A 13,783-nucleotide genomic window follows, 5' to 3' on the forward strand; every position below is an offset into this window, starting at 1 on the left:
TACTCAGAGGCCCGGTCATCTCCCTCTCTGCTCTCATCTTCCTTCACCCGCAGAGAAGCAACGGGTATCCCAGTGTCAAGAAAGGAGCTGTCTTATTTCAGGAAGACACCCAGAATGCTGTTCACGCTCCCCACATGCCACCCCACAGGGACCAAAGCCAGGGTGGCTGGCCAACGTTCCAGCTAAAAGCCATGACCCAGGGTTCCACGCCTGTCCCACAACAGCCTTGGACAGGCAAGCTGCTCCCCACCCAAGCCCAGCCAAACACAACCCGATGTACCAGGGCCCCCTCGAGGGCAAACACAGCTGCAGGCCCCGTCTTCTCCAGTGGCTCCATTCTGCGGCGCCAGCGGCGGCGGCGGAAAGCGTCCGTCTTGCGGTACTCCAGGTGGAACTTCCAGCCAAAGAGAGAGGCGTACTCCCAGCCCTCACCCTCAGCCTCCGCCTGCCGGTGCTGCAGGAGAGAGGAGGCAGCTAAGAGGGAGAGACAGGGCAGGGTTCCAAAGGGTAAGCCTGGAAGAGCCACCTGGAAGAAGGTGGCTTTGAGCAGCCTTGAGTGAGAAACCCAGGAGGGAAAGGAGGCTCCTAGGCCACAGGGTAGCTGAGGAGGCCAGCAGGGAAGGTAGACAGCAGCAGAGCTAGACACTGGGCTTCAGGGCTGTTTATTTGAACTAGGGGTGGACTGCCCAAATCCAAGCTTTCCTTGTCATTTCCTTTTTCTCCTTAACATCTCAGCTTCTAAACATAGAAATGGGTCTACAGTTCAGAGGCAAAATGAAGAGCCTGCTACCCAAGGTCAGACTGCTTCTCACCAAGATGTGGACCTAGGCCAACTGTGATGAGGCCACCTCTCCTCTAATGGGCCTTTTCCCCACAGGAAGTCTGGAAGTGCCTGGCCCTAGGCTCTGTGAGAGAGTGATACAGCATTGCCGTTAGCTATCACCTCAGTCTGGGCCTCCAAGCAAAGCCCACACCTCTAACAACTGGATTTCCTCCACAGAAAGAGCTGTAGGCCTGGTTCTCAGCAGCTTGTCCCCAGACCCCAAACATCACTCTCTAGAGTATCCGCTCAAAGGAAGAGGAAACCTGGGTCCCATAAAGATTGCGCTTAGAGTGGGAGAGGCCTGGTTCTGCTACCAAACCCCAAATGTGTTCTTAGGAATGGAGAGTAGATGCCAAGAGGATCCTGGGAAGGCAGGCGAGGAGGCCAGGCTGGGCATGGGCAGCCCCAGACTCTGGGACAAGCGCACATGGTTGCGAGTGTTCACAAGGAAGTACGGTGGGCCTGTGTTTCCTGGCATGCTGGGCTGAGGCGGGGGGGGCAGGGGGAAAAATGACGGCTCGGCCTTTCACTTGCCACACACTCACACTGTGGCCTATCACAGCAGCCAGAAGTGTGGGCTCAACACCCAGGCCCCCACTAGTGTTCCATCTCCCCGTGAGGACGCCACGGCACACCCCACTCAGGCGGCTCACAGGGTGTAGACCCCATCCCCTGCCTCCAGGTGAGTTTCAAGGGCCCCTGCCAGGCCACAACCTCGCCTGCCAGGAACATAGCCTCCCTGCCCTGGGGAGCCAAACACAAGGCACTTCCTTTGACATCCTTGAGCCTTCTGGGACTGTAAGTGAGGCTGCAAACCCGTATCTGGGAGCACCAGTGCAGTCTTTGGGCAGTGTGACCTACATGCTCTGTGTGTGCTCTGTGGGGTGGGGCTGTGACCTCTGCGCCCAGTGCGACCCAGATCTCCGTGGGGTGGGGCTGTGATCTCTGCGCTCAGTGCGACCCAGATTTTCAGTGTGATGTGGATGCATGCTAAACTGATCTGGGTGCAATCTGTCCGTGAATTCACTGGGTCTCCTGGTGTTTTGAGTGAGAAGGTCCCTCGGGCATTTGAATACTTGGTCCCCAGCTGATGGCCTGTGCACACCGCATGTACACAGCTCTAGTCCATGTCCAGTGGCCTCCTCCTCCCAGAAGCCCACTCCCATCCATCTCCCGTTGCCTCACCCTCTTCAGTGCCTCCAACTGGCTGAGGTCCCTCCTGCGCAGTCGGACCCAGCGTCGACGCCTGTGAGTGTAATACATCTTCTCAGCTGGGACCCAGTGCCTTGGCTTTCGGTCCGGGGGTATGGTGATGCCGTACTCCCAGCCTGCGGGACGGGGATACAGCCTGTTAGTTCCTGTCACTTAATCCCATCTCTCCTAAGCTACCACTCTTCGAGTGGCATGCCCAGACCCTGAGCAGCTAAGAACTCTGGGCCTAACTGGTAACTTGAAGTGGAGGCATGTTCAGGAAGTTCCCCAGGTTGAGTGACCCAGTGAAAGCTGGGCAACTGCCTGGGGGCCTCCAGCTGTCTAGGAGCTGGTCAGGGTAGGACCCAGGCCCTGTGTGTTCCCACCTTGCTCGTCAACAGCCCGATTGAGGTCTGTGGACCACTCCTCATCTTCCCACTTCCAGCCCAGCGGGCATTCAATTTCATCCTTCGGAAGCACCTTCTCCCCATTCTAGAGACACAATAGGCGTGAGACGGTTCAGACGATGCAGACTGAGCACCCACAGGATTCGAGGCCACCACCCTCTGGAGCACAGGAGCAAGGGAGAACACCAGCCTTCTGAGCCTCGGGCTCTTCATGGGACCAAACAGCCGGGGCCCCAGAGAAAGTGCACACTGGCCACCCAAGCACCCCCTTACCACGTCCGTGTAGTTGTCACTCATGTAAATCCACTGGCCTCCGGGGAGCCGGGTCTGGTTCTCAAACACCTCCTCCACAAAGCTCAAATGACCAGCATCAGCACCGTGGAGCAGGCTGTTGGGAGGACAGTACCAGGGTCACTGAGGACTCTCTTCCCCTCAGCACCTTTCCTCAGCCCACCTGCACTGTCAGCCTCGCTGTGACCCTGATGGAGGGGCAGTGAGAAAGACTGGGACAGTGAGAGAAAAGGAGGCTCAGAACAGGAAGAGATGGTCACAAGCCAAAGAATGTGTCTCCTGAGGTAGAAACGAGGCAAAAGGAGACCAACGGGAGGCACCAAACCCAATGAAAATATCATCAAGCTATACAGTTATTCTTCAAGCTTTAAAAAGTTACTGAATGTCACTCAACGATAGAAGAGAGGAGAGAATGACCGAGGCGGCATAGAAGGGCTGCCTGAGGTGGGACTATTCCGAGATCAAGTGAGCTGACTGGAACAGGAATGGCCACGTATGAGTGGACACTGTCTGTTGTATCATGGAGGACAAGGAACACAACCGGTGTCAACTCCAAGGCATGCTTAATAATAACGGACTCTGTGTGTGTTGAAATGGTGTGCATGGCGGGTGCAGGTTTGTGGTGGGCGGGTGTTGCAAACATGTATGCATGCATGTATGTGGAAGTCAGAGGACAATCAAGTCAAGTTCTTACACTTGTGTGACAAGTGTTGCCGACTGAGCCATTCCCAGACACAAACAGCACTTTATTTCTGAGTGTTTGAGTTTCTCCTGCTGAGCCCCCGCCCCAGGACGGTTCAGCAAGAGCAGGCAGAAGGATCTACAGACCTCAAGACTTAAGAGGAAGGGCTGGGGAGGAGGGAGAGCAACGGTTGGGTATCCACCACCATGGGACTACCACTCACGTCTTCTCTGGACACACGAACCAGTCTCCTGCCCAGGCCCAGCCAGCTGAGGGACGGAAGCTATCCTTCGGTAGTTTGATCTTGCCTGTGACGTCAGAAAACTTCGGGTAGGTGAGGCCTGTTGTGCCCCAGTTCCCAACCAGTGCCAGCTTTGTCTGATTCTCATACTGCAGACCAAAGAAGGAGGAGAGGTGAGAGGTCACACAGCTTCAGGACCCAAGGGCCAGGAGGCAGGTATACACTCACCGTTTCGGCAAAGACAGAGAGCTTCCCCTCGGCGAACTGATTGAATTCTTTCTCATCCACAGAGAGCCCGAACCAGAGCTTGACCCGGATCTGCACAGGCATCCGGGCCCCAGGCACGCTCTCCATAGGATACTGGGATCAAAGAAACACAAACACCCCTCAGGCCTGGGCATACCAGCTCAACCCCCAGTCAGGTGTGCTCTGTCAGAAACTACACCGAATGTCATAATCATGGGATCTATAACCAAGAAGTTTATCCCCCCTCAGAGTCCTGTTCATCAAGGAAGACTACAGCAGCCACAGGAGCTCTGGGTCATGTCTGCAACAGGGTCTCTCGTACCCCTGTCCCCACCCTCTTCTCACTTCTGTCATCTGACGGAACTCTGTACTACAACGGAAATGGCTCATATCTGCAAGGTCCAGTACAGCAGCCACAAGCCATCTCAAAGTGCCTCATGCAGCCAAGGGAAAGAATTTTCATTTTATTTGATTTTAACTAATTTAAGCAATTGTACGGCTGCCATGCTGGACCTTGTGCCACCCTAGAAACAGAAGAACAGAGACCCCGCTCCAGAAGAGGAGCAATTAATGGCAGGCACTTCGTTTCATTTTCAGTACTTCATGCTTTGGCTAGGCGTGAGCACTGCGTCTTATGTCCCCACAATTTCAAGTGCTTATCAGCATGTTAACCACTCTTTGCTGTTCAGCTGTTTTTTATCCTGAAGGCCTTCAGAAGCTCTGCCAAATGGAATAACCACAACAACCCAACATTTAAAAACATATATACGTTCCCTACGATTACTTCACCATTTGACTCAAACCAAAGGTCAGACTCGGCCTCGGGGAGCAGAGTTCCCTCCCTCTTAAAATGACACCCTGTTCTCTAGTGGAGACAGCATGGTGAGAGATACCTCACTTAATGAGAGCAGCAGGAAGTCGGGTGGGTTCAAGAGAGGCTGAGAAGCCAGGCTGGGGGCTCCCAGGCAGACGGGGAAGGCCTGGCCCCTGGAAGAAGAGCCCTATGCTCACAGAAGCTTGGGAGTGGCACAGACCACTGTGGGGCCATCCCCCATTCCTTGGCCCATCACCTCTCTGGAGAAGTGTGGAGGCACCTCTTCCCCCACCGGTCCCCAGGAACTCCCTGTGGTGTTCACTTCGGCTGTCTCTTCCCTCAGGGTGGCTAGCTGGCCTTTTCCCTCCAAGCCACCAGCCCTTGGGACATGGCAGGAATGCCTGCTTTCCCCCAACACACCCCTTCCCTCCTCCAGCTCCAGCTCCCACCACCAACTTCCCCCAGACAGGGCCAGCCTGCCTAACCGAAAATAGCAACAGCAAATAAAGAAATGTCTAGTTTGGGGTTCCTCTCCTCTGCTGGTGCTCACTTTTTCCAGCTTGGGTTTAAGTTAAGGAACACCAGTGTTTGCTTGGTCTCTGCCCGCTGCCAACATTTTTGTAGTGCTTGCTCAGGAGCTACTGGCAGGCTCATGAACTCAGTGGGGAAGACTTCGAGAAACAATTCTATATCTTTTTTTCCCCTTTGCTTGGAATCAGGGGACATTTTCAGCTCACATTCTCCTGCAGGCTTCAGGGCCAAGGGGTCAGAAGAGAGGCAGCGGTGCTCCGGAGCCCACTAGGCCTGCCTGCAGCTGTGCCCTCACCGCCCTGCCAGCCCACTCCCACACTGCCCCCCCACTCCACACACACAAGGACAGGGGCAGCCTTGAGGGCAGTCTGAAGACAGAACCTGAGGTCCGGATCAAACAAATAAAGTGCCTCAGAGAGTCCAGGTTGGAGGGGGAAAGTCATGTTTCCTGCCTAACAGACTCACGGCGCACATACACACACACACACACACACACACACACACACACACACACACACAGAGACATCGTCTCCTCTGAAAGATCAGTCTCCTCCCAGGGTACTCATTTTCTCAGTCCTGGCTGTCTTAGTTAAGGTTTTTACTCCTGTGGTGAAACACCATGACCAAAAGCAACTTGGGGAGGACATATCGGTGTTCATCACAGAAGGAAGTCAGGACAAGGCAGGAACCTGAAGGCAGGAGCTGACACAGAGGCCATGGAGGAACACTGCTTGCTAGTCTGATCCCCATGGCTTGTTCAGCTGCTTTCTTACAGCACCCAGGTCCACCAGCCCAGGGTGGCACCCACATCAGGCTGAACCCTCCCCATCAGTCACTAACTAAGAAAATTAGGAAAAGGCTTGCCTACAACCCAATCTTTCAGAGGCATTTTTTAAAACTGAGCTTCCCTCTCCTGGGACGATGTTAGTGTGTGTCAAGTTGGTGCAAAGCTCCGCAGCACACCGGCCTAGGATGGATCTCCGAGTGTGGCATCTGTGAAGCAAAAGACAACCCCCAAAGGAAGAGAACGGACGGGGAGGAGAGCAAGTGTCCATTGCCCACCTAGTTCACCAAGTAACACCTCCATTGTCTAACTCAGTCCTCAACTCCTGGGAGGTGGACAGCTTCTTTTTCACTTAATAGATGGGAGGTGGGAAGGCTATGCAAAGAGCCCTGGTGACCTGCCCAAGGCCAGACAGCACTCTAAACAGCAGTGGTGATCTGTTCACACAGGCTGTGCGGCTGAGGCTAGCCCCCTCTTCCCATCCCAAAGGGCAAGAATAACGGCTGGCCAACCTAAAACAGACAGGCCAGCAGCCAGCAGATGCTGCTCCGAAGGGCCAAGGCTGAGATATGGTCAGTGATGACATCCTGGAAGCTCAGAGGTATGAGGTAAGATAGAAAGAAGGGAACCACTACAGTGAGGCTTGAAGGAAACAGGCCAAGCTGGGATGGAGCAAGGCTGAGGAGGCCTTCCAGGAAGAGCCATCAGGAGCAACTAGAAGCAAACAGCTGGCTTTCTGGCCACTGAGAATGGCTGTACACAGAGAAGGCATCTCCTGAGGGTGCACTCTGTATTCTGATCATCAGGTCACAGCCATAACCAAAGCCACCTGGACTCTATTCTAATATTCCCCCAGAAGAAAAGCCGGGAGCCCCTGCACAGACACCCACTCACTTTCCCCTCATCCACGGGGCAGGTCTGGAGGTCATCTCAGAAGCCAGGAATGATTCTTGAAAAAGACCAGCCCCAGTAAGCAAGTCTTACTTAAACACATGGAGTCCTTAATTTGCTTTAAAAAGGGGGTGGGGCGTCTTTTGTAGCTTAGGCTGTTCTCAAACTCAGTGTGTAGCTCCAGGAGGATGACCTGAACTCCTGGTCCTCCTGCCTCTACCCACCAAGGGTTAGGTTTACAGGTGAACAGCATGACACTGTTTTTCTAGTGCCCTTCCAACCCCACATCAGCTCCCATCAGAAAGCCTACTAGACCCCCTGCGTGGAATCTGGATAGTTTGTGAGGGAAGCGAAGAAAAAGCAAGCTGTTTATTCAATTTCCTATCCCTCCTTTCCCAAGATGCAAGTCTGAGGACTTTCAGATAGTTCCACAACAGGGCTGGATGGGGAACCAGAGGAAGCTGAAGAAAGGTCTCATGCTGAGAAAATCCTATGGTAGCCCCAGGAAGAGAGAATACTCACTTTCAGAAAGATGGTCTGCAGCTTCCCACAGTTCCTGCCGCAGTAGCTGGGGCCCCGCCGGGAGAAGAGGACTTCATGAGCGGGTACCCGCTGGTAGGCCACACGCTTGTCACCTTGCAGCAGCCAGATGATGATATCTGGCAGGCTGTTCTGGGGCTGGAGAGAGGGTGTAGTCAAGGCGAGGATGGTGGTGTGTTCAGAGCCATGCCTGATCTCTGACTCAAAGGCCACCAAGGTCTTGCCTCACTCAGCTCCCATCCAGTCCTGTGCACTCAGGTCCCACCTTTGGCCCTCAACTTATAAAGGAGCCCCCACAAATGTCTCTGAAATGCCCATGGGTTTCTGGGAAGATGCTCATTCCCACATAGAGCATGGAAGATGTGGTCCCCGGAAGATGTTCCTTTTTCATCCTGCTGACCTTAGGACCCTAAGATCTGCAGGCTGAGAGGAGTAGATGCTGCCCCAATAGGGGCTCCTCACCACCCTCCCAGGGCTCTTCAGAGAAAGGATGTTGAGGAGGACTTGCCCATGCCCTCTCCCGGCCACAGAACAAATTCTGTGAAGGGGGTAGGGTCAGGAGCAAGGCTCCAGAGGCCGCCAGTGACTAGCCTGTGCGGCAGTCCCTACCATGATGAGGATATGCCCAGGGAACTGGTCATGTGATAACCAGCCTGCCCAAGGAAACTCTAGGGTTCTTCACCCCTTTCCAAAAAGCCTTTCCCATTTCCCTTCTCCAGCCCTCTGTTCCAGATATGCTCTCCCTGCCCACGTCCAGGTTCCACCCCAACCTACCACCCATATTGCCTAAGACAGGCACGAGTGGACCAGAAGGAGTGAGGTCCCTGGGGAAGCAGGCTGCAACATGAAACTAGAGCCAGACATGCTGGGTTCTGGTACCAGCCTTGCACTGACATCCTTCAGTGGGCTGGGGTCCATCTGTTGAGTACCTACTGTGTGCCAGGTTCTGAGTTGGGCACAGTAATGCCGGTAAGCATGCTGCCCTGCAAATGGGCTTACTAAGACTCAGATGATTAAGTGACCTGCCCCAAGGTCACCTAGCAACAGACCCAGGAATGTAAACGGTGTAAACATTTGGTCAACGTTACAGGAGGCGGGAAAGCTGAAGAACGCCCCTCAGGATTCACTACCTCCTCAGCCAGGGCACGGAGATGCAGAAGCCAGTCCTCAGCCTGCTCCAAGGTGGTGGGGAGGTCACTGTGACCAAGCTTCAAGGCCAGAGCAGCTTCTTTGATCTGGCTCAGGTGACGGGTGCGCAGCCGGAACAGGTACTGATCAAGGTGGGTGGCAGAAGGTATTTCACGGATGTCACACAGGGGCTGGCTATGAGAAACAGGTGGAATGTGCTTGTTCAACCAGGCTCCGCACAACGCAGAGGCAGGTGCCTGAACCGAAGTATGTACATTGATAGGGTCCCCGTCCCCTGCCAGCATTTTGGGTGCTCACCCCAGTGACCTGCCTGCTCCAGGAAGCCTTCTCACACACCCTGGCCTTCCTACTTCTGCCTCCTTATTCCCAAGCTATCCTTTTGGGATCTCACTCAACCTCCAGTCTAGTGGATTTTATTTGTATGTGTGTCCCCCCCCCCCAGCTGACTGAAAGCTATCAGGGGACCTAGCCGGTCCATATACTGCCCCTTGTGTAGTCTAGGGCAGAGGCCAGGGGCTAAGTTGTCCCACACTAAAATAAATCCCTTCTGTGTTGGTGCACACTTTCCCTAAGAAGGAAATTTATGGACCCCTGACTAGCTACTGCAGACACTGTGGGGAGGCCAGCAGCCGTGAACACAAAAGCATCCACGCTGGCTGCCTCAAGACGGCCCTCCCAGAATCCCGAGCTTTGGAAAGCCTTCTGAGCATAGCTGGGGTACCGCGGCCCTCAAATAACAGCGCTGAAGCCCAAGTGAGGAGTTAAGTTAAACTCCATCATGAGTCGGGGCGAAGAGTTCCTGACCCAGCGCACAGGGGCTAAGAGCCCCACAGACGGACGCTCCACGCCGTCCCGGGGCTGTATGGGCACAGCCACGGGGAAGGCCAGAAAAGAAGGGGTGGGCTCCGGTCCTCCCTCCCCACGCGGACCCTCCAGCTGGCCCAGCCCCTGGCCTCAAACAGGACATTCGTCAACGCTGCGCCAGGCCTGCTCCGCGCTGCAGCCCCCGCCCCCTCCCCGCAGCGTCTGGACTCCCGGCTCCCGGCTGATTTATTTTTTCTGCCAATTTCCCCGAGCTATGCAGAACCAATTACCGCCGGAGCGCCGCGGCACCGCTCTGGCAGGCCCTCGGCGCGCTGCGTCTTTCCTGTTATTTTTTTTAATTGAATTTTTAGGGTGGGGGGAGCGGGTGCGCGAGCTCCATCTCGGGGAAACTTAAGCCCCGGGGCCCGTCTCAGGTCACGTACTGCACACCCTGTGGTAATATAATATTTACTGCCCCGAGGGTGCCGCGGACGGCAGCCCCGGGCCGGCGGCAGCGGGCGGAGGCTGCGCGTGGTGGGTGAGGGGCCCGGAGCAGAGGGCTGGAGAAGCCCAGCCAAGGTCAGAGACTGCGGAGGACCCTCCAGCAGACCACCCAACCAAGCCTCCCTTGACCAGCCAAGCCCAGTCCTGGCGCTCACAAGACGCCCTCACACTTTCCCCACACCCAGGAAGCTCCAGTACAGGGGTATGGAAAGGGAGTCTGGCAGGAAGCTGCACGCCTGCGAAGGACGGTGGCCACAGCAGGGCTCACCAAGTCGCCGCCTGTCTCTGGGGACCTAGTAGGTGACTGTATCCTGGCCAGTCCCCTGGAGAATGAACTGGCCTCATTCTTCAGTCCGAAGAGATGACTCTCCCCCAACTTCGCCCTCTCCTGAGGAGAAACTGCGGCAGCATGCCACTCCCCCACAGCCTTGGAGTTACCCCCAACCCCCGGGAAAAATGGCTCCGATCTGTACCTGCAAGACTGACCAGACCGACGTGAGCTACCCAGGTGCAGAATGCTAGGAAGGGCTTCAAAGCCGATGGAACAACATGGCGGGCAGAAAGTACAGAGGGGCAAAGGGCACATTATGGGATGGGGAGTGTCCAGCAAGCCAGCAATGTCTCAGAAGGCCTGAAGGCTATTAGGTACCTTGTGTGGAAAAGCATCCTCTCCCTGATGCTTACCGAGGGAAGGAGGGGGAGGGAGATGGAGGAGGGAAGGGGGACAGCTCTGGGCTGGGGAGGAGAGAGGAGATGAAGGCTGTGGGAGCTGCTAGGGTCTGTGCTGTGATCTCTGAAGGTGGTGTCCCCTAGGTCCAAGGGGATATGGTAATGGAACCCTTGGGGACATATGTGGCCTCAGACAGCCAGGCAAGACAGACCCATGAGGCAGAGGGGGCCCAGGGAATCCAGAACCCAGAGAAGAGGGCTTTGCTACATTGGCACAAGGGAAGGAGGCTCAGGGTGAGCAAGGGAAGTGCCCTAGCTGGAGACAGTAAGGCTGACAGCCATCAATCAGGCCTGGTCTGCCTTGACACCTGCTGAAGCCTGGAGCAGCATGGGGTGGCCTCAGATGGTGCCTGAAGGGATGAATCTGGAGTCTCTTCCCTGAAGATCCTGTCAGACACCCCAAGAGGATGGGAACACACCCCGACTCCAAGGTCCTGTACTAGGCTGATGCCTCAAAGAGCCCTGGGTGTCTCCCCCCTCCCCCCAGGAGAGTGACACAAGAGCCTAGCTTGACAGAGTTTCAGACAAATCCTCCCGGAGAGGCCACTGAGAAGAGCCTGGACCCAATTCCCTCAGCCTCCAATGTCCCCGAATCTCAGACTTGTCAGGGGTTGGGCCCAAGCATTTCCAGCTCCACAGACTTGCCTACCCCCCCTCCCCCCCCACACACACACAACTGCCATGAGCAGTACTGCAGAGACCCATGCTCTGGCAGCCACTGTCTCAGAAGCGGCATCACCGGGCACAGCGGCCTGTCTGTAGGCATGACCTAAGTACAGGATAGTCTGAGAAGATGCTCCATCCTGGCACCCCCGTAGGCTGAGGTGGCCCTGTGTGTCCCTACAGCCCCCCACTCCCTTCCCCTCCAGGCCAGGGCCAGTTCCCTCATGCCTCATCACTCCCGCTCAGCTTCCCTCCTGCTAAGCCCCAAAGCCCACCCAGCTATTGTGGCCACAGCTAGGGAACCACCCCAGGCCTTCCCCAGGCCCTGTCTGTAGCACAAGGATAGTCTTCCACTCATTTGACATGTGAACTGGATGTGTTGGTAAGTCTCGGTGTACCTCGGTCTCCTTATTCGGCCCTCAGGGGATGGTATGCGCAGAGTCCGGTGCTTAGTGAATACGCGCAAACGTCTCAGCACAGTGCTGTCACAAAACCCGTCAGCTCCCCCACATTTACCTCTCCAGCACCACTGCCTAGCCGCCTGTCTCTTAGCTCACTTTGCAGGCCTGCGTCTCCTCTCTCATCGCCTCTGACCCAGGAGTCTGCTTCCTCCTCAACATCCCCAAGTTTGGGCTCTCCTTGACAAAGCCCCCAAACCTGTCCTGTTAGGCGTCAGCCATCCTGGGTGCACCTGGAGACAGCAGGCGTCGTAGGACTACAGGCCTTAGCCTGGGGAGTGCCCTCTCCACTTCCTCCCCTAACATTTCCACCAGGCAGCCCTTCTTTGGGAAGATTCCCTGAGTGCCACTGCCAGCTGTATCTGCCCGCAGACCAGGCCTCTCCCTCCCCATCATACCTAGAGGGCTGAGTTGTTCCCTTATCAACACAGCTGGGGCTGAGCCTGAGTTGGGAAGGTAAGGTGTGGGGAACGGAGGAATGGCCTGCTTGGGGTGGAGCAGGGGCGGAGCTGTTCCTTTGGGATCAACGCTTTATCCAGGTAAAAGCACACTTCCTAACCAGGGTATGGAGGTGCCTAGCCACCAGTTACACATCTCTCACGATGAGGGCATTTCTCTGATCCCCTTCTCCAGGGCTCTCCAGCTAGCCTGAGGGAGGAGAAGATAGGATGGGGCCGGGGTGGCTGCTGTCACTCGGAACCCTGTAGAATGCAGATGGCTAGGACAAAGTCTGTTTCATAGCTGAGAAACCAAGGCCGGAGGAAGCAGGGCTACTGAAAGCCACCAGGCTGCGGTGAGGCGCAGGCTTCCTGGTTTCCCTGCATCTGTCATTGTGGTAATCATAGTTCCTTTTACTAAAGCCTCTCCGCAGCGTCAGTCATTGGCCGATTAGATATTATTAAGTAGTCATTCTTCACGCCAAGCTCAACTTCAGTGACCACCCTACCTCCTGGATGTGGAAGAGATAGAGGTTGAGGTGAGCCTCTCGGCTGACCCGCATTCCCATTCTCCCTCACTGCCTGGCCCCCTTTTTGTTCACCAGTGCAGTGAACGCCTAAACAGAAAACACGGTCCCTGACAACAGGCCTTGGGGGAAGGAGGGGTGCCCTCGCCCCAGCTTCTCCTGGAGATTCCATCAGGGAGCTAGGAGTCCGGGATCAGACACACAATGCTTCCCATTCAGGTGAACCGGCTTGCCCAGCCCACAGCTGCTGCTGCTGCTCTGGGGAGATTTATGACCTGTTCAAAACGTCACCTTTTCAACTCCTGAGGCCGAGGCCGGCTCCACCAGCTCTGGGCTCGGCACCGGCCAGACTGCTGGCCAAGCGTGGCTGGGAGATGTGCTTCTGCTCACCACACACATGCACACTCCCGAGGAGGCAGTCCTGAGTCAGGAGAGGCGTCTGAGGGTGCCAACACCCTACCTGCAGTCCGCAAGCAGCTCCTCTGTCAGCTGAGCCACCAGGGCGTCCATGTCCTCGGAGGAGCACTGTGCCTTCAGAGCCAGGTGGACCTGCTCCAGGCTAGCCTCCTGTGGGACAGGCAAGCCTAGGTCAGGAGTATCACCACGGAGGGTGACCCAACCCCTCCCCCGGCCCTTCCACTGAGCAGGAAAGGGCAAAGCCAGACTCAATCCTGGCTTCCAAACCTTCCAGACTGCCCTCACCCCAGCTCTCAGATCCCCAGGCTCACACATGGAACATGAGCTTCTTCACAGCCCCACAAGAGAGTGAAGCCCCCTGAGACTACCCTGGTCAGTTCTTTCTGAAGCCAGCCACACCGCCAGATCCAGACCCAGCCAGCCTCCCCCAGCAGCCATGCGGCCACCACTGGGCAGAAGGACCAGACTCCCAGAGCTGGCTCCTTTGGAGTTGCGTCTGCTCCCCTTCTCAGGGCAAAGGCCTGGGCTGGAAGGCAGAGGCCAACCTCAGACACACCGTCAGGCCCACGGCAGCCTCAGTCCCCCAAATAGCCCTCTCCACCAGAGCATGTGTGCTCCACCCTGGAGGACAAACCCTAGAAAGAAAACAGTCCC

At 56.0% G+C, this 13,783-nt stretch overlaps 1 protein-coding gene across 1 annotated transcript in view; it reads right to left on the reverse strand.

Moving 5' to 3' along the window:
• Positions 1-280: 280 nt before the first annotated feature.
• The window catches only part of LOC129685803 (dysferlin), a gene marked incomplete at both ends in the record, with an annotated part of 38,665 nt that continues 25,162 nt past the window's right edge, over positions 281-13,783 (reverse strand). The window contains 9 exons of the mRNA XM_055619312.1: positions 281-454; positions 2,009-2,151; positions 2,401-2,506; positions 2,695-2,809; positions 3,618-3,784; positions 3,864-3,995; positions 7,424-7,579; positions 8,572-8,764; positions 13,173-13,279. Coding sequence (XP_055475287.1) covers positions 281-454; positions 2,009-2,151; positions 2,401-2,506; positions 2,695-2,809; positions 3,618-3,784; positions 3,864-3,995; positions 7,424-7,579; positions 8,572-8,764; positions 13,173-13,279 — 1,293 coding nt within the window. The remainder of the gene's footprint in view (positions 455-2,008; positions 2,152-2,400; positions 2,507-2,694; positions 2,810-3,617; positions 3,785-3,863; positions 3,996-7,423; positions 7,580-8,571; positions 8,765-13,172; positions 13,280-13,783) is intronic.

The sequence above is a fragment of the Psammomys obesus genome, unplaced genomic scaffold, assembly GCF_907164565.1.
Source record: "Psammomys obesus unplaced genomic scaffold, mPsaObe1.curated_primary_1811, whole genome shotgun sequence".
Lineage (NCBI taxonomy): Eukaryota > Metazoa > Chordata > Mammalia > Rodentia > Muridae > Psammomys > Psammomys obesus.